General features: G+C 36.3%; 1 protein-coding gene across 1 annotated transcript in view; it reads right to left on the bottom strand.

The window, feature by feature from the left end:
- DACH1 (dachshund family transcription factor 1) overlaps positions 1–19,955 on the bottom strand; it is a 338,069-nt gene that overhangs the window by 138,669 nt on the left and 179,445 nt on the right. The window contains exon 3 of the mRNA XM_075716535.1: positions 6,240–6,401. Within this exon, the coding sequence (XP_075572650.1) occupies positions 6,240–6,401 (162 nt within the window). The remainder of the gene's footprint in view (positions 1–6,239; positions 6,402–19,955) is intronic.

Here is a 19,955-nt window from a genome sequence, read left to right as displayed (position 1 = left end):
TTTATCCGACTTACTTTTGCCATTTACTTTAGGATGAGATGGATCACCCCTACAATGGCCTATTTCTGTCTGTTGAGTCTAAGGTGACTAACTTGGATGCAAATGTCTAGATTTGTTCCAATGAATCCCACAGTGAGGATTTAATCTAGATGAGGGACTCATCGTTATAACACAACTGACTGTGCAACATGAAATGCTGAATCTTTGTTAATAATTCCCTTAATTTACTAACTGGTGTTCAGAACATAACGTCCAATTCATTGCCTTGTTTAGAAAAATTAAAAATCACAATTAAAGGCTAGGGAAGCAGATCCAGAGAAATTATATTCTCGGTTGATAGACTAACATCATATTTTAGCTATGAAATTCAAGATTTTTTTTCCCCATGCCATCTTGAAGACAAGTAAAATTCCAAAATGAAGTTTAGTGACCTGACTATAACCAAATGATCTGTTTCTGATATTCTGTGCATTCTCAATCACAGTTTTGTGAAAGCATTCCTTCAGTTTGAAACACAATGTGCTCAACATCGCACATTTGTCCTTAGAACTGTGTGATTATGCCTTTGCTAGCACCTAGACAACATTTGTTATCCACAGATCTCAAAGAAGTTTACAAAAGTAGATATATGTCACTGACAGGCGTTTGTCTTAATGTCCCATGATGTCAAAGTTTCATGCACAGTCTTGTTGTTAAAAGAAGTTTTATGTATTATACAATAAACACTGAAATACTGCAAATAACCTTTCTGGTCTGAAGTTATTGTTTATGTTATTTTCATTTTTGCAAGTGAGTATTTTTAGAAAGGGAGCACATCCATCCACCTAGAAACATACACATTCAGTTTATGCTAAGAGAAAAATACATATTAATAAAAGTACTAAAGTAAAAAAAAAAAAATCTGTGTTTAATCTGTTAAACAATAGAAAAATTCTTATGAACTAGTGATACTGTCATTGAACTGGAGAGAGTTTGAGAACAAGCTTGCTCTGGCTTTTTCACCCTATGATTTGGAATCTGCTCACAGTACTGCCAGCTTAACCAAAAAGGATTAACTCTCATATCCAACTGAGAACACAGATAATTCTCAGTAATTGGTAAAAAATGAAGATGAATGGGGCTGAGAGATAAGGAGCAATTAGCTCATCAGCAGTTACAGCTGTGCACTCAATCCGGATCCATCTCTTGAGTCTCGGCCCCTTTTAAAGAACCCAAGCAGAATAAGCACAGGACACCCCCTCCCCAAAAAATTGCCGTACCTGCCCATCATTCCTCTCTCTTCCATTTTATTTCTGTGCTATACAAAGACACATGTCATAGCATTCTGTGTAAATTACTACCTCTCCCAGGACCTGTATCTACAGCCAATCTTCTTTTTACACTTAAAAAAAAAAAAGAAAAGAAAAAAAACCCCAAACCCAGAAACCAAATGACTACTGTAGACACTCTTAAGTTCCCTGTCAATCGTTTCATTATAGCAGCATCATCTGTTTGAAAATATAAGCAATTCCCTCATCTAATTATAGGGAGGATTTGAGGTTCATTAACATTGCCAAGGCAGAGAATCAGATGTGCAACTGCAGAGCTGTGCTCAGTGGCCTGCATTCTCTGTTTCCTTTTATTTGCTTTTTCAAGGTCTCCAAGACTTTTTCCTGAAACCATAAAAGTAATTCTTTCCTTCAAAATAGACACGTGTGTTTAGAAAAAGGAAATGACTGCATTTTGTACTGTTCTATTATTGGGCAAGGTCACTGGAGAAAAATAATTTCACCTAAATCATTTTATCTCTGATTCTGGATGAAAAAAAGGAATAATAGTATGCAAGCAACCGTTACTTTTGAACACCAGATCACAGGAAACCTTGCGTTTGTCTCATAATTTTAAATATTGCAAGGTAATGCGGATGAATAGGAAACCTAACATGCCAAGAAAACCTCTTAATTTTCAACACATTTTGTGGTTGTTTATGGATTAACATGCTAGCCAAGTGTAAAATGTTGCTTTGTATTTCCTAACTGTGTTTAGAAACTGAGAACACCAAAGTCTTCATGATTGCTTCACTTCCTTAAAGAAATAATAGCATTTTTTTTTTTGTATGAATGTAGTTTAAACAATGACATTTTCTTGGGACATCTGTTTTGAGATCACTTTTTGAATAGATATGAACTCATTTCCTACTAAGCAAGTAATTTACTATTGTTGATAGTTGTTTACAAGTTTTATGAGTCAGATTTTAGCAAGTGGCAAAGGTCTTTACAAATCCTTTGAGTATTCCCTAAAGTGTACGCATAGTGTTTTCATTATATAAAATGTTCGGGAAGCAAAAGTATAGGGACTGTTCTTCACTTCCTACCAAGTTATAGATAGCAAAGCCTAGCTCACAGAAATAGCTTTAAACATATTTATTTTCAAAGGCTTCTATCTTTTGCTGCTGCAGGTTAATGAAGTATGATAGCAGGGTAGTAAGTACTTAAGCAGCAAGGAAATAATTGAGCTGCTCTACCTATCTATAACTTTGGAGTATTAGACGGTAAATATACAACTGATCCTAGTATCATCCTAAGATGTTAATATGACAAAGAGCAGAACCTCTTCAATGAAATCTGAAGTTTGACCTTGTCACTCTCTTTCTTTTAATTCTGCAATTAAACTAAAAAAAAAAAACAAACCAACATACAGCATAATCTTTTTTTGTTTGCCACCATAGGGAATTCATTTTTTAAACAAAAACCCAGTAATTTATCTATCCTGCATGTTGTATGCAGAATTGCCACTAAAAAGAACCCAGGACATTTTTCCTTCTTATCTGCAATGTAGCTCATATCAGCCAAGCTGTCACAAGACAGTGCTTGATATAAACAAGAGATTGCAAAGACATCTCAGTAATCAATATTAGGATGGCTACAGTATGGAAGCCCCAACCACTGCATATCATTTGTCTCAGCATCTATTTCTATGACCAAATGAAGCATTAATTCAAATCATAAATCTATGGTGATTTAAATCTGGGAATGAGCACCTGCCTGCTTTAATGATTTATTTTGTACATTTCAGTAAGCAGGAGATTTGTCCATATGAACTGACAGGTCACCTTCAGATGCCAGTAGCAGACTGTTTATCACCATGCAGACTAGCATCTCATCTTAGCAAGTAAATATTAAACTAAAAGAATCCAATTGATTGTGGATGGGGGAGAAAGGCGTTGCAGCCATATATTTTACTCAGTGTGCTAATACCTCACTCTGATTCCTCTGTAATTTCTTTTTTTTTTTTTTTTTCCTTTCTTTCCCCCTTCTAAAATGATAATTCTGGTGGGAGGATGCAAGCTCAAGGTTACCATACAAAACTGAGGAATATAAAATAATTACTTATTAGTATCATTGGCTTCCTTTAACTCCCTTCACTCACTAACCTTTTGGCCATGGCTTCAAAGGACCAAGTTAATAAATTTGTGTAGCGCTCTGCATAATTATACAATGTTCATCTACAAAAATGACTTCTATAATTCACATTAAGCATCTGATTAAAACCAAAAAGCAAGACAATTCAGAGGTAAACCTGACAATTCAACTCAAGAGCCCATATTTTATTTATCTTCTTTTACATAGGCATTGGAACAGCCTAAGAACATGGTATGATCAGTCCACGTACACCAATATACCATAATGCCACATATGGGCTAAGATGTATCAGTTAAGCTTTTAGCCTGATCGGTTAGTTTGTTTGTTCCTTTTCAGTTTAGTCAGGCACATAACGTAATTTAAAATATAAATCAAAATCAGGTCATTTTCTTTTGTTTTATTCCTTCTTCCTGTCAACACTCAGTAAAGTAATATTTCAAAATCATGCCTAACAAGCCATAATTTAAAACATTAATGGTATATGGACTTGATAATATTTATTTGAAAAGGTATAAATAAACATCTGAAAAAAATGCAGGGGAGAAAAAAAGCACACACCTACTACAAAGCAACACCTTTGAAATACGAGTTCTTGTCAAGATAATACAATATGCTGATTCTCAAAAATGCAACTAGTAAATAGAGACTTAACCCTTAATGAACCTAATATTACCCTGGCATTAGTAGCAGCAGGAATCCCTTCTCTGATTCCATAGGCATAACCGACACTGGACACTAGATAGTGCTCACTATAAAAGAAACAAATAAATGCAAACTATTTTTGAGAAAACCTCCACAGGAAGCGTATAGCTCAAGACTGGATGCACGGACAAGCACACTGTATTTCCAGAACCATTCCTCATGGAATGGACAACTGGAATGCTATTGACTCTACTCAGATGAGCCTTTTTTTTCCTGCACAAAATGAACTCAATTCTTCACTAAGTTAAATCAGGAAATTAACTGAAGTTAACAAGTAAGTTAAGGGGCTGAGAGGAAATTTTGACAATGACAATAAATAATCTTGCTTCGCTAACTTTGCCCTACTAAAATAGCTAGAATGTATTTTCTTAAACAGGGAAAATGATTAAGCTGTGTAAGAGCAGATTTGTTATCTAAATTATGCCTTGAACAATGATTTCAGAATAGATTTTTTTTTCTTTTTTATTCAGAAGAAATTCAGATCTTCCCTCCATCCACTCTCCTACAAATACTTCACGTGGTTTAGATGTTAACTGTTAACTTTTCCATTTCCATGGATGTACAAGTGGTTTGTCACTAGAACTGCCAAGCAGAATAACAGTTCCATAATCCCATATTTGAACATTTTATTTCATATAATGCATTCAACTGAGGCTGAAATTCAAATCTAAACTAGCTTCTAGTTCTAGTACGGACTCTTTCTTCTCTCAGTTTGTACTTACATTTTTTACCCTTTCTCATTACTTCACTTTTCTTCCAGCATGTTAGGGGCCACCTGGTCCTTCCACTTCATTTGTACCTATCTCCTCCTCCCAGATTTCAAAGACACCTGCTCTCTACCCGCTCTTGTCTTCTCTCCAAGAGGATAGTCTTTCCACTAATATTCTAGTGACTGCATGTGTTGGTACCTGAGAACTAACAGAACTGATTTAAGACTATTTTCTTCACCATCACAACGGCATATTTTTAAGCCTTTTTTTAAAAGGAAAACAAAAATTCTGGTTGTCTCCTTATGCAGTAATGCATACATATTGTTGTTATCTAAAATAGCGTGTGCCTAGGTGAATGGGTTCTTTGAACTGCAATTCACATTATTTCTAAATAATAGCCTACCAATGCCTACCAAACTGTACAGAAACACTGTTAACAAACACATATTTATTTATGTTAAGGCTAGTACATAACTCTCTAAGACTCATTTCAAATGTATTTAGGAGATGAAAAACTAAAAAATAAACAAAACTAAAGAAAAGAGACAAAATAAAAACAAACAAAAAATCCCTATCTAAAGCCATTTTTTTCCAATATACACCAATCTTGCCTGCAGTCTTCTGAATGTACCTCTTTGTCATTGAATTTCTGTTGCTGAGTTAATACTGTCTCAACATGATAAAAGGAGCCAATACAATGAAATGGCATAACAAAACATTTTACAGCAGACACACACAGATGATTAAAGATTTAATCAACAACAACAAAAAGTTACTCTAGCTTTGAAGTATGCTTTAGCAAAACAAATTGTCCAAACAAATGAATAAAGTATACTGAAACAATTCTTTTTTGAGAAAGAACAAGAGTTGCTGATGGCTGCTTAAGAAATGGAAAAACCTGTTAACTACATTTTAAGAATGTGTTTATTAAAATAAAATATGATAGGAACTGCAGAGCATGGCAATAATTTATTGTGTATGTATGTTTTCCTTTTGTCACAGGGCACATGAAAGTATGAAATATTTTGCTTTCAAGCTTGTGTTCTGAATTACCTAAAGTCGATACCCAGCACACTGAGCAGGAGACATTGTTAAATTTCACTTTGACACCATCATCTGTCACCCCACCTGTACTTTGAAAAATGAACTCTAAGCAATCAAACCACTTTCTTTCATGGAAAATATTAACTGGAGTCTGCAAAAGTAACCTGCAAAGGAAAGAATGTTTTTGTAATAGCAACAACAACGCTGAATGCTGGTGTAAAGGTCAGATACAAAATAAAACTAAAAACAGTAAGAAAAGGAAAGCAAATATGCAACTTTTTACACCAAATCAAGGACTTCAGAAGGAAGTCCAGAAGGATCACCATTTTAATAAAATATCAGAGCCTTATGGATGTATAATAATGCTGTGTCTGAGACTTACCGACACTTGAATTCAGATCTCCATTTTCAGAGTCTGCTCCATGCTGGTTATTATTTGCATGATAGTTGGACATAGCTTCCAATTTAATTTTTTTCACTTTCATTGCTTCTGCTATGGCGGCATTGGTGGCAGCTGCTGCCGCTGCAGCTGCTGCTGTCAGGCCTGCAAAGAAGTATAAACAAAATTTAATATACATTATTCTATGATTCCTCATTATTGTGGGGACTGTTATTCTGCCATTATGCTTGCTAAGTAATGAATGGAGAACATTGCAGAGTATTATTCTTCTTGTTTGATGTGAAGTTTGTCAACTTTTTCAAGTCAAATGTTTCTCAACCTATTTAGATAGTTACTTCTATATATCCACCTAAATCTTAACTTGGTATCCAGTAACTGCAGTCATAACACAATCATAACTGGAGATACAAATACATGCTTTCAGAAATCTAAGTTAGCTTCAAAATAGTGTCTTAGGTGTCTGGCTGTGAATAGGTGAACATGTACATAACTGTACTTAGAAAAAAAGAACGCTTTAGATCTCAAATGTTTGCCATGCTAAAGAAAACAGAAAAAAACCAGGTCTATAATTTCTACTTAAGAGTAACAGATGAAAGAATTCAGGCATTTCTTCTCATTTCACACATAACAGCAAAGAGATGTGGGCATTCTAGGAAGCGTTTTTAGAAGAAAGATTAGCAATGCTGAACAATGGTAAAATACTTAATTTTTCTTTCCCCAAAACTTCAAGGCATTAAGGCATTTATCAATGAGAAGAGGAATTATTAAACCTGTTTAATCCCAATCCCAAAGCCGTCTTCAGGCAATCCAAGTGGTCTTCCTACCAAATCTAGCCATTTACAAGAACGTTCTACAAAAACCAGAAAAGTTCTCTTTGTCAAAAGCAATTAGAGAAATGGTTCAGCAATGCCTTCAAAACTCAAAATTAGATACAGTCTTTACTCAATGTCATAAGTTTTTGCCCTCTTCCCTGAGGCAGGCTAATTTTTCTGCAGTCCCCAAACAGTGCTGCTACCCACTCAGATCCCTTTGCCCCAGCCCGGGTGGTAGCGGAGAGAAGTCAGTGTCAAACTTCATAAGAGCTGCCTGCCCCACATGACTGATCCAGGGGGCAGAGATGGAAATTAAACAGAATTAAATGTAAGAAAATAAAGAGAAGGCATTAAACCAGGTAAGTTTTATGCAATTATGCAATCTCAGCTCTCAGCAGGTGATGCCACATGAGAACAGATCCTCAGTCATTTTGAATCAAGATTCTTGCCCTGACCATGGAGAAGGCTTGAAAAAACTCAGAGTAATTAGTTTAAAGGTGCCTGCTTGTCTGATTTTCAGCTGCTCTGAGAGGTGTGAAGTGTCTTATGGATCTCAAGAGGAATTAGCTGCCCAACATACTATTCTAGTGGGCCCAGGCTGCTGCCCAGCATAGGAAGACTGCAATTTAGCAGGGAAGACCAAATAAGCAAATAATCCCAGGCTGCTGAGGTAAATATTGCTACCACCACTGTTTCCAAGAGCCTCTGGTTGTCTCCTTTGCCTCCTTAAATGGAAAATGAGTTCACTCTTGCCGTGTTTTCGGCTAGCGATGGGGAGAGACAAGGCAAAATCCAGAGAGGACAAGGTAGAAGGTGAACGGACATCAGGAATCTCTGCCATCCCAGGGAAAACAATGAGGTGGCATATGAGGTGCGTTTGAATATATTGTGGCTTGACTCAAGGTTGTTTTCTTTTATTTCTTTGCATGACCGCGTAAAGATTAGCGAACAGTCCCAGCCTCCCGACCCTCCGCGCAGGCTGACTTCTAACACCTCCAAGTGCCATGAGAACTACCAAGTATGTGATAATTACATTCTGCATAGGCAGATCAATATTATTTAGAAAACCGCTATTTCATGTAGAAGAAGATGTACCAAAAGCCAAAAATCAAATCAGAAGGTGGATAAATACAAGGGTTTAATTTTATTTTAGCTGCTTCTACTATTACAAATTGGGTATGTTTTGATCTTAAGAAGGTATTGACAATAACATGGATTGCTTCCAATGATATTTTTACCTTAGAGGAAGGATGTGAAGTTATACATTACACAAATTTGGTTACAGTCCCTAAATTAGGCCACAGAAAAAGCGATGGTGCACCTCTGAACTTTGGTTTGCATCCTGTGCTCATTAAACAATACAATAACCTATACTTCCTTTTTTATATACATCACTGACAAGCTAAAACTAGCATCTTTAAAGAACAATCCTTCGGAGGAATATTCAAATACGATACAACTAATGAGTACAACAGTAGGCCTCAAACTTTTGGCTGTGACTGCACTTCCAGACCAGCAGTTTTTAAGTGCTTCCAAAAATACCATATTAAACAGACACTGGACATCGGGCTTGTGAGCCCACCTGTACACGTTACGTCTCACTGGGGTAATGACCCAGTCACAGAACCACTAAAGTACAAACTCTCTTTTGCTACAAAATCTGCAAAAAAGTATACTTCAGTGCTTCTTTCCAAAGTAGGCTGTAGTGTTTCTCTCTAGAGGAAGCCATAACCTTTGGACAGGGGCTGGGAAACTAAAATACAGATTGCTTAGTTCTGTAGTACGATTTTCGCAAGATAATGCTTGTGAATAAATGATAATTTAAAAAAGCAGAAATTAAACTTCTAATTTCACTCCTTCTCTCATACAACCGCATAAGTGATTGAAATGATTACTTTGCTATACTGCAATTAATTTAAACTGTACAAATCTGAAATGCGTGCCTCGTATAAGCACCCGTGTACGTGGGGGGGAAATGTGAGTAAGGAATAATCCTCAGAATTATTGCTTAATGCTGTTCCTCACAGCAATTCCAGCCTACAGCACAGTTTCTGCTTTACTGTTACTTTTTCCTACCCCTTAACTGTCATGATATAGCAAAGCAAGTGGTAAGGAAGGTCCTGAGCCGGTTACTGGAGCCCCTTGCATTATAATCACTGATGCACTGTGGTATACTGTGGTACAGCACAAGAAAAAACTTTCTCTCTAGTACAAGACCCGACTTATCTCACTAGCAAAGGCAGCCAAATACATTATAAACAGAAGAGGTTAATAAGCTGCTATGTACCTATAGGTATATTTTAAAATTCTAAACTTTAAAGTTCAGGTATGGGTATATACTTGGGTAAATACTTGGGATTTTTTTTTTTTTAAATTGGTTGTTCGAGAAAGCCATTTGACCTAAACATTATTTAATATCACTTTCCTCTTACAAGTAGCCAAGGAATTTCTGAGGTGCACACTTTTCTACACTACAGAAATTTTATCTTCAAATATGAGATAACCAGAAGTCACCTATAAGGCAACTGAAACGAAAGAAGTAAGAATCTCACCCAACAGCCACTTAGATATTTTCTATTCTTTACAAATATTTATTTGAACAGTTTAAAAGTATGCAGGCCAAAATATTCAATGGATTAAAGTCAATGGTAGTTGTCATTAATATTCTGAAATTGATAAGTTGTTTACGTCTGGCATTCTTCCTGCTGATTATGCAGTGAGACAGGCAGCTTTATAAATATCTCATCACTCCATCGTCACAGAAATTTCATCGACAGTGCTCATGCACAGCTATTAGCAATATGAATCTAACCATTACAAGAGGAAAGAAAATCGAACATGTGGCATTAATACGCAGTCCTGGTTCCTAACCATCTGATAGGCAGATGGTGTAAAGCGGATTCTCCAGCTGAAATGAAGGGGCACATCATTTAAAACCTTGTTTGCATTCTAACTGATATCAGTGCCATATTGATATACATGATACATCATGGCAGTATTTGAACAATCTAGTTTGTTTCAGTCATAAATGTTTACAGCCTTGTTTTTTATCTTTAGAAGCATGTTCTGAAGAGCGTATTTTTAATTTATGAAACCTATTGTTTACTTCTGTTGAACCAGAAGATTAGCGAAGAGCAGGAATATTAAATTACCACAACCACAGCAGTATAACTAAGATGGATGAATAAAGTATGTTTTTTCAATAAAAGATGTTAGTAAAGGAATTAAAAAATTAGCCTAGACATTTTATGCATTAAATGCATGTATTCATTTAAACCTCACAGCTTTTTTCCCATGTGACATACTTAGAACTTTAATGCTTTATAAAGCTATTCATTTAAATCTCTTACTGCGTGCAATTAATCTTGTCCAACAATTTAATTCAAAAAGCAAAACATCAGAAAGTAAAGTTCAATTCAACCATCACGCTTCTGAAGTAATCTCCGTATTGCTGACAGTTCCTATAGACTCATCAGCAAAAGTCTGTTCAAGGTGTCTTGTAGGAGCCGTATGAATGTGAATTACAGCTCAATTGAAAGCTCTCCAAGCCTTAGTAGGAACTCAGGAACAAGAAGCAGAACACCAAAAGAAAGCGTGAATGATCCTTTCCTACAAAGACCTTCTCTCTTCTGTCACTAGATTACTTTGGCCTGTTGGGTGTGTTTGTAGCTGTTAATTATGTTAATAAAGTTGCAGCCTGCTGCCTCTGCCAAATATAATCATAAGCTTTCTCCTGCCAAGTTCTAGTCTAATTTACACCCGTGCAACTCTACTGAAATCAGAAATTTTGTGGGTGAGAATGAGACCAGAAGCATGCCCAGTATGTGTGGTCTCTAATGCTGAAAAATGAGTGAATGAAATGGAAAACAATGACAAAAAAACATAGCATCTTCAGGAAACAATTCTGTTTTAAAAGCAAAACGGCCCAGAGAGCTGTCATGTATCATGACAGATTTTCAAAATGTGTACAAATTACTGGTAGGCACTAAATCACATCCAGGGTTTCTGCCTTCCAACAAATACTATTCCCTGCCTTAAGAGAGAGCTCTTCAAAGTTTCCATTTCGATGGCACGAACAGCTTAACGACACAGCCTATTTGTGAAGGAAAAAAGAAAAGGACCTATGAGTCAGCCTCAAATATGTCTCAAAATATACTTTTTTTAACCGTATGCCTGTACTTGGTCCTGGGTCAAAATTATTTAAGTAATTGATCTTAATTGGCTTTTAATTTCCTTCACATAACTATGCCTAATAGTAATTCTAATTCCTAATAGTTATTCCAATAAATAATTAATAACTTCCTTAATATAACTATTACCTTCCTTTATGTATACCATATATATACATATTTATGGGTACATAAAAAATCGAATAATATATAAACACATTTTCACAACCTCTTTCTTTAGGACTTTGAGCACATTTTCAAGATGCCTTACCTTTGCCATCACAAAACAGGCAGAAAACCAAAATACGACTGCCAGCAGTGTGTTACATTTAATTTCATTATTTGCTGGAAAGTTCATTCTGCAGAAACACTTTATTCATTGCATGGGAGGAGGTCCAAATCTCATCTAAATTCTGAAAGAACTCCTTTCATTATTTCAAATTAATGCTTAATCCTTTTTCCTATAGTTTATTTCAGTGGTACTGACTTGAAAATAATTCATGTCTTTTCTTGACTTAATTCCAGATTTCATATTGAGTTTCTTACTGGGGCAAAATTCTTACTAAAATGTGAAAAACTCTGCCTGAGAAAGAAAGGCAGGGTTACCTCCTAGGACTTGACCCCGATCACTGTAGATTATTGCACTGGTTTCACAGGTTTCAGCAGTTCAGGTACAAGTTTTTGGTAGCTTATTACGCTGCTGCCCAGTTATTTCAAATGAAATAGGATCCTAACCTTAGTCTCTGATCTAATGGGTATTTTATATAGTGTGATACATAAAACAAGAAGGGGAAAGCAATCTGCAGGAGGACAGAGGTCTGATTACACAGACTGGATTGCAGAAAGGGGAACTTCAGGCTGCACTATAATGTTCCGCTAAAATATACTGAGTTTCATTAGTAGCATTCTTTATGTATAATGTAGGCCTGGAATCTCACAGTTATCCAAAAGTCTTATTTCTGTTAAGCTGCCTGGATTGATCCAATATAGCAACATTGGTATACCCTAAAAATTTCATTACCTGTTATTTTAAGACAATCAAGAAATTCTTGTCTGGCCCTTGTAGCTGTATTTTGCTGCTCAACATGCGTGGTTCAGCATAAACTGCTCATCCAGATCATTTTTTTAACATCTTTAAAAAGGCTATTATTGCAAGAGTCATGTATAAAAAAGTGAAATAACTAATTGCACTTTCAATATTTCTCAAGAAGGAATATTTAGAAAAAATCAGCCATGTGATCTGGTTTAGAGCAGTGCAACTAAAATGAAAGTGCCAGTCTTGCACTGGGAGAAAACCAGTGTATGTGAGGCTCAAACCATCTGTTGTTCATCAGACTAATCAGACCTTTTTCCTGTAACTACTCCTAAATTGCAATATGAATTTTGAGGTCTGGGTATTGCATTTAAAATAAACAAGCGAAAGAGCTAAATTTCCACAGCAAACCAAAAATCTTTTTACTTACAATGTGTCTCTGCAATTAATAACACAGTTGCAGAAATAAAACACTGACCTAGAAAGAAGTAGTGTCCTCTTAATTTGTTTTGTTAAAAGTAGATAAAACTTAATATTAAGACTGTATTTTTTGAATGAGAACTACTGGCAGGTTCAATGATGCTGCAAAAAATGTGTAAATGTAATTATTTTATCACAAATATTTGCCATTTATGGAACTGGTGGACTTACATTCCATGAAGCTATTCTTTATTGTGGATTTACTCCTTTGTACTGAAGAGTAAAAAGTGAAATCATAAAGTGCATTTCAAACACCACAACAAATTACTAACTGTTACAGCTTAATGGGGTTTTGTAATCTGTGAATTTATCATTGGCTTCATGCAATCGTGACAGAATTAAACAATGTATACCACATAACTGCCTGGTTATAGTGTACTTTTCAGCAACAGTTTAAAAACCTACTGGAATGCACACAGCATCACTACAATACAATTAAGAGAGAACATTCTTTCTTAAACAACAGTCATCTTTTCAAAAGCAATAGATTCTCAGTTCTCATTCAGTCTGTTGCATTATTCATTTCATGTGCAACCTCATGCTGGACCATAAATTGTTACTTTATCTAATCAAAGGCGACTTAACTCCACAGAAGGTCAAAGGTTTAATTTTGTGAAGTATTATCTTACACTATGAGTTTAACGGAAAAATAGAAGAAGAAAAACAGCCAAGAAACTGGTAATAAATGAACCTTTATTGCCTCAGGCATTGGCCTAGTTAATAAACTTTCATTGAAGGTTTCTTTCAACTGTTATGGACAATGAGGTAAAAAAATCTTAAATTACAGCCATGTGTGACTTTTAAAGCAGGCATTCTTTTTTATCTCAACCTCCCCAGCTTAGGAAAAAGACAAAGAGATTGTCTTCAATTTCTTAACCAAAAATGTATGCTTCTAAACAGATGAAAAAGTGCAGATCAAGCCTTTTTAAAAGCAGAGGTCAGCTTTGAACAATATAAAAAATACTTTTCCTTAAGTGTCGAATCTTGATCCACAATCTCTTTAACCAAATAGCATGCAATTCCAAAAAAAAAAAAAAAAAAGGTATGTGGGAAGGGAAAATATATATACTAACAATATATTATGCTAACAATGACGCTTGGTTCCTAACAGACTTTCTGTTTTACATTTGCATTGCTAGAGTGCAATAATGGCTCTTGTTTAATAGAATGACTTATTATGGGAACAACTTCCCTGCACTTTTTGCAAACAGAAGTTCCTTTCTTCTTTTTGTGTGTATTATCTCATGTTCTCACAACACTATTCTCACTGTTACGAGAAATTAAAAGCTTTAACATAATGACAGTTACTGGTAGTTATTGGTGTTCCGTGAATTTTCTTGATTTAACATTCTTCGATTTGACTAACTACAATGTCTTTTATCGACATATTCTTTGAGTCCAGTTTAGAGATGTGTATTTCCATTTAAGTTATACAGTCAAAAACAATAAGAAAATCAGTAGTACTTAATAAAACCATAGCCTTTAACTTTAGTGTAATTTATAACTAGACGGACACAATTAATTAACTGTAACACTGCTACAATTCAAAAATACTGAAAGGACATGTTCATGCCTGTAACAGCAGTAATGTAGCTAAATACTCATAATCTTTCAACCAGCAGGAGCTTTTGTATTTTTTTTTGTAAACCTAATCCACAGCTTGACACAGATTCTGGGGTAATGGCACACAGCTCTTTGATTAAACTAATATCTAAACACTGCCAAGGCAGTTTGATGGCCTCATGGAAGTACGTCTCCCTACAACTTCCAAGCTCAGCCTTGCAAACAGAATTGCCAAATTCTTTCCGATACAGCCACTGTAGTCCAAATGCCTAATCACGTGTGTGAAATCTAACTTACTCCTGTGTATAAGTATTTGTGGCACCAGAGTAAGTTCAGAATAAAATGAGATTTTCGCTGTGGACCACAGCACTGCAGTTTTAGCTTTGATAGCCTGGTGGGATGCATGTGTCCACAAAGAGACTTCTTCTCTCCACTGGGTCCACACACTGAAGAAACAGCCCACCAGTATTTACTCAATATGGGATCAAAGCCTTTGTGGCCTTTGTGGTTTTTGTCCCAAAGCAACATTTTTGCCCAAAGAAAGCAAGATCAGATTCTTACTTTCAGCAGACAAGAACAGTCAGCTACAGACTTATTTCAGGCTCCTGCCTTCCCCAAGAAATGACAACAGCATTACTCCTGTTCATGAAAACAGATGGAAAGGAATGCAGGCCATTAGCTGCAAACAATTGCCTTCCCTAAATAAGATCAAATATTATCAAAGCTGCCCGTTAGTGTACCTTCAGTAGACTTTTAAAATATAAGCTACTATTTCAAGGTATTTTAAAGAAAGGTTTCATAGGATTACTCACTAACAGCGTAAGAATATGCTACATGTATAAATAAAATTTAAAATATCTTTAAAGAACAATTTTGACTGTTTTGTCATATTTAGCTTTAAAGTATTGTTCCCCACCCCGCAAAACAGAAAAGAGAAACCTTTATATTACAATATATATTGACAAGTTCAGTGATATTCCACTGTTTGCCTCTCTATTTGCAGTGTGCAAAGCAGGTTGCACCAAGCGTTATAATGACAGAAGTCAATACAATGCTGGAAAAAATCCCAGAAATCCAGTGGTTATTTCAAGGCATATAGACCATTGTTTTAACACAGAAAGTTGGGTAAGAGAATTTTCACATTTCAAAATGTAAAGAATTCACCTGCAAGGGCCAGGAGAGCCCTCTTTCCTCCTCCATCCTTCTATTCACTTTAAGTGTTGTAACTTCAAGAGCTGCACTGTGGCTTCGGTGCTCTTTTTTTTCTCCTTTTTTTTTTTCCTTTTCTTTTTTAAGTTTCGTCAGATCCATTATGCATTACGCTGCGCCAGAGGCAAGGCATGGGGCTAAATGTACTATTACAGCACAGTGATAGCAGAGTATTGTACTGCGATGCAGGACTGTGATGCTGTACAAAGTAGCTGTGATAATGACTTACGGGGAACACTGTGTAGTCCTGCTTTCAGATGAAAAGGCAGTCAATTCTTACAGACAGCCTTCTCTCACCCAGATGCTCTACTTGTTGCACCAGGTAACAGGACACTAAATCCCATGGGCAGCACCCTTAGCGCTGACCGAGGCACTAGACAAATCACACTCTGGTGGCTTCTTACATTTGAAGGCGCCCGTATCTCTTCACAGTACAAACTGTGGCATGACAGTGGGATGATACGCACTTGTGTCTTGTCCCGGCACTCAGTCAAAGCATCGCCAAATTATGACCCCAAATCAAGGGAGTTCTCTCAAGCCCACAGTGTTATTACAGAGTGGCATCTCTAAATACTTTCGTTTCGTACCTCAGAATTTCCTGGTACTCAAAAAGTCAACATCTGAAGACTGTTAATAATGTTAAAGGGGAAAACATGGTATTTATAATGCATACATAATTAGTGTATTTGGTTATAATATGAAAACAAACAGGCAGTAACTTTTCTACAGGCCCTACCATATCAATGTAATTGCAGTATATATTATGAAAACTGCAGCCATTTGCAAATTCAGATTTATATACGCGATCACACATGCTTCCAAAAGGCATAATCTTTGAAGCCGAGAGCTGACTGGTACCACTGTCTACCTCGTTATGGACAAATATTCAAAGCTCACCAAATATGTAAGCATAAGGGGGTCCAAAGATTGTCTTTGGAAGAACCCCAAGAAATCCTCATGATATCATATGTAAATGAGACATTATATGTACATTGCTAACAACGCTTTGTAGAAGACAAAATTTTATGTTACTATGCCCCTCTCAAGTTGGTGACGTCAATCAAAAGACAAAATATGATGCTAACAGTATTCCACAGATTCCCCATCTAGTAAGGAGAGCTATATTATAATTTGCAGCAGATAATTTAATTAATCTTTTCTTCAGCCATTAATGAACAGGCTATCAATAGATTAGGATTTTCACAAATATATCTGTTACTGGAAATCACTTTCCTACTCCTTGTCAACATTCGCACAAGACTGGGATGGGACATGTGTTTTATAATTTCTCATTCCTCTGGGTTATGACCTTCCTTCTTATCATTTCTAAATTCCAAGTTTTAGACTTCTCTGACATTCAGGTTGGCAAGATGGACTGCACTTTTAGCACAAAGTGAGTAATAAAAATAACTGACAAAATTTTAATTAGTATCTAGATAACAACTCACTTTTTTATCCCAACCACGAGTAACCTAACTTCAACCCACTGCAAGATGCAATCTCAATACTTAGCAATGAGAGTATCAACACTGGAGATGAAGCACATGGAGAGAACGTCTTTCATTTTTCAAATAAAAATATGCACAGCCTGTTTCTGATAAGTAGTGTATATGCATTTCTTTGGTATTTTCTAGACATTACTAGTCTTCAACACTGTAACTTCTAGACTAAAATTTTCCATATGAATCGTTTGGAAAATGGAACAGGAGCATTGGTATTACTTCATCCTAGAAATCAGAACAACATGCACATGCTAATGATTTGATCCTTATGTTGACTTGAAGTCACTTTGGAAGTCATACCGGTAGCTAATAAGATTTCAAGCCTAAACTGCCGATCATAATTTACAGCATTCGTTGCTACACAGCCCAATGAGCTTGGTGGCCACTTTGTAAAGTGAAGTGAAGAACACATGAGCTCTGAAATATGCCACGTGGACTGCTAACGTACAGAACTCCAAGCTTTTTTGGCACGCATAAGTTTCAAAGAAAACAAGGGGAAATGACTGGTTTTGTTGCAATTCCTTATACTGAATTGCTGAGTTTCTCTAAAATTGATTCCTTCATCGGTAGTCAAGGCATGTTAAAACACATGCTTGGTTTTGGAAACACAGGAATTACTTTCTAAAAGGATGCAGATCTATTGTTGAATTTAATTTTGTGATACACTTACAGCACATAAAATTAAGGAAACTTCTTCTGCCAGTGGTTCAAGAAGTTTATTTGACATTTCTAGCATTCTCTTTTTTTGTTCTGTTATTAAATTGGACATATTACTCACATGCTATATTTCTTTGCCAAGGTTGAAAAAGAGTAGTTCCTCCATCTATCAAAACAGATTTTCAATGGCAGTAACAGGCCACATGACAACTGTGTTTTATCTAAGCTGCATGCCAACCAATGGGTGGTATATGGTGGGGTTTCACATAATAAAGGCAGATGAATCAACATGATTCTGTCCTTGCAGCAACAATATGTAATAAAGTTGCCATATCATCTACAGAGACATTCATATACGCTCAATGTAGTATCATGATCAAATCTGAAGAGTGTACATGCATTTGTATTTACATTTTTCTCTCTTTGCTGTTGACACCCTGCCCTTCTCAACTACAGAAAACACATTTCAAAAGTGGCACTATAGGGTTGTCTCAGCTGACCACATTTTTGAAGAAAAATATTTACAAGTAGGCTTTTTCCATTCTCATATTTGCTGTAAGAAAGCTTACATTGCAGGAAAACTTTAGTGAAATTTAGTGAAATGTTCTACTTTCATTGGAAACTGCTACCGTTCAAGCATAAGTGATTGATATTCCTCATAGGAAAGAGTATGAAATACAAAATGAGTTATAAAATGGCTTCAGTGCATGGAAAAAAGATTGCCTCCTATGACATTGATGATATACAGGAATTTTGGATGGATTCATACTTCCAGTCTAAATGAACAGTTTGTTGACATTTCTACACCAAACTAACAGAATGCCAGAAAGCCAAGAGTATCCTGGACTGCATAAAAAGAAGCGTGGCCAGCAGGTCGAGGGAGGTGATTCTGCCCTACTCTCTTGTGAGATCCCACCTGGAGTACTATGTCCAGCTCTGGGGTCCGCAGCACAAGAAAGCCATGTACCTGTTAGAGCAGGTCCAGAGGAGGGCCACAGAAATGATCTGAGGGCTGCAACTCCTGTCCTGTGAGGAAGGGCTGAGAGCGTTGGCATTGTTCAGCCAGAAGAAGGCTCTGGGGAGACCTTATTGTGGTTTTCAGTACTTAAATGGAGCTTATAAGAAAGACAAAGAGAGACCTTTTACCAAGGCCTGTAGGGAAAGGACAAGGGTCAATGGTTTTAAACCAAAAGAGGGTAGATTTAGATTAGATATAAAGAAGAAATTCTTCACTGTGAGGGTGGTGAGACACTGGAACAGGTTGCCCAGAGAAGCTGTGGATGCCCCATCACTGGGGACAAGTGTTCAAGGCCACGCTGGAAGGGGCTTAGAGCAACTTGATCTAGTGAAAGATGTCCCTGCCCATGGCAGGGAGGATGGACTAGATGACCTTTAAAGGTCCCTCCGACCCAAACCATTCTATGAAATATCACCTTTATCAATAGGATCAAGTATTTTTTGCATCCAATTGCAGCATCAGCTTGCCTGAATCTTATCCTTTTAGCAAAAACTTATTTTAACCAAGGTTTTTATTTCAAACTACCATATAAACACCACAAAATTAAACCTTAGTCCAATTCAAAGCTCCTACCTTTGTGCTCTCTCTCCCCAAATCAGTCCTTCACTAGCATCAAGTGTTTCACACAAGTGTTAACAGAAGCAATAATATTTACAGAATGCCAATAGCACAAAACACTTCCTCGTGTATTTACTTTCTTTTTCTCATCCTATGTGTTCATACAAAAGGCCCAGATGCAAAATTATGGAAGGTATTTTTTCTAGCACTAGGATTTGGCTTTTTGACAGATTCTATAAACAGTTATTTTGGCAGCTTTAGAGATGCCCCTAGGTCAGTCACTTGGTTAGACAGCTGATGGCCTGTCTCATTCTCCTGTCTGCCATTTTCTTATGATTTATCTTCAGTAAGTTGTAAATTAAATCCAAACAGATCATTACCCCACACCTACAAGACCTCTGCTCAACTACATGTGCCAAGCATCCCTTCCACAGAAATCCTTAGTGGGTAGCAAGAAGAATCTGAAAAGAGACACTGAAAGAAAATATCTAAATACTATCTGAATGAATTTTGAAGTAGTTCGCCCTTTTAGTTAAAAATATGACTGTTGTAACAAAAGAACAGAAGAAGAAATTAGAGGCTCTTGAATTTTAATTCTGATATTACCAGAAGGTATCAGATATGTCATCTACATTTTAATTTTATTCCTATCTACCTATTAGATGGAGATAATACTTCCTTACCTTGCAGAAGGATT

The sequence above is a fragment of the Pelecanus crispus genome, chromosome 1, assembly GCF_030463565.1.
Source record: "Pelecanus crispus isolate bPelCri1 chromosome 1, bPelCri1.pri, whole genome shotgun sequence".
Classification (NCBI taxonomy): domain Eukaryota; kingdom Metazoa; phylum Chordata; class Aves; order Pelecaniformes; family Pelecanidae; genus Pelecanus; species Pelecanus crispus.
This window is presented reverse-complemented; position numbering and strand designations above follow the sequence as displayed.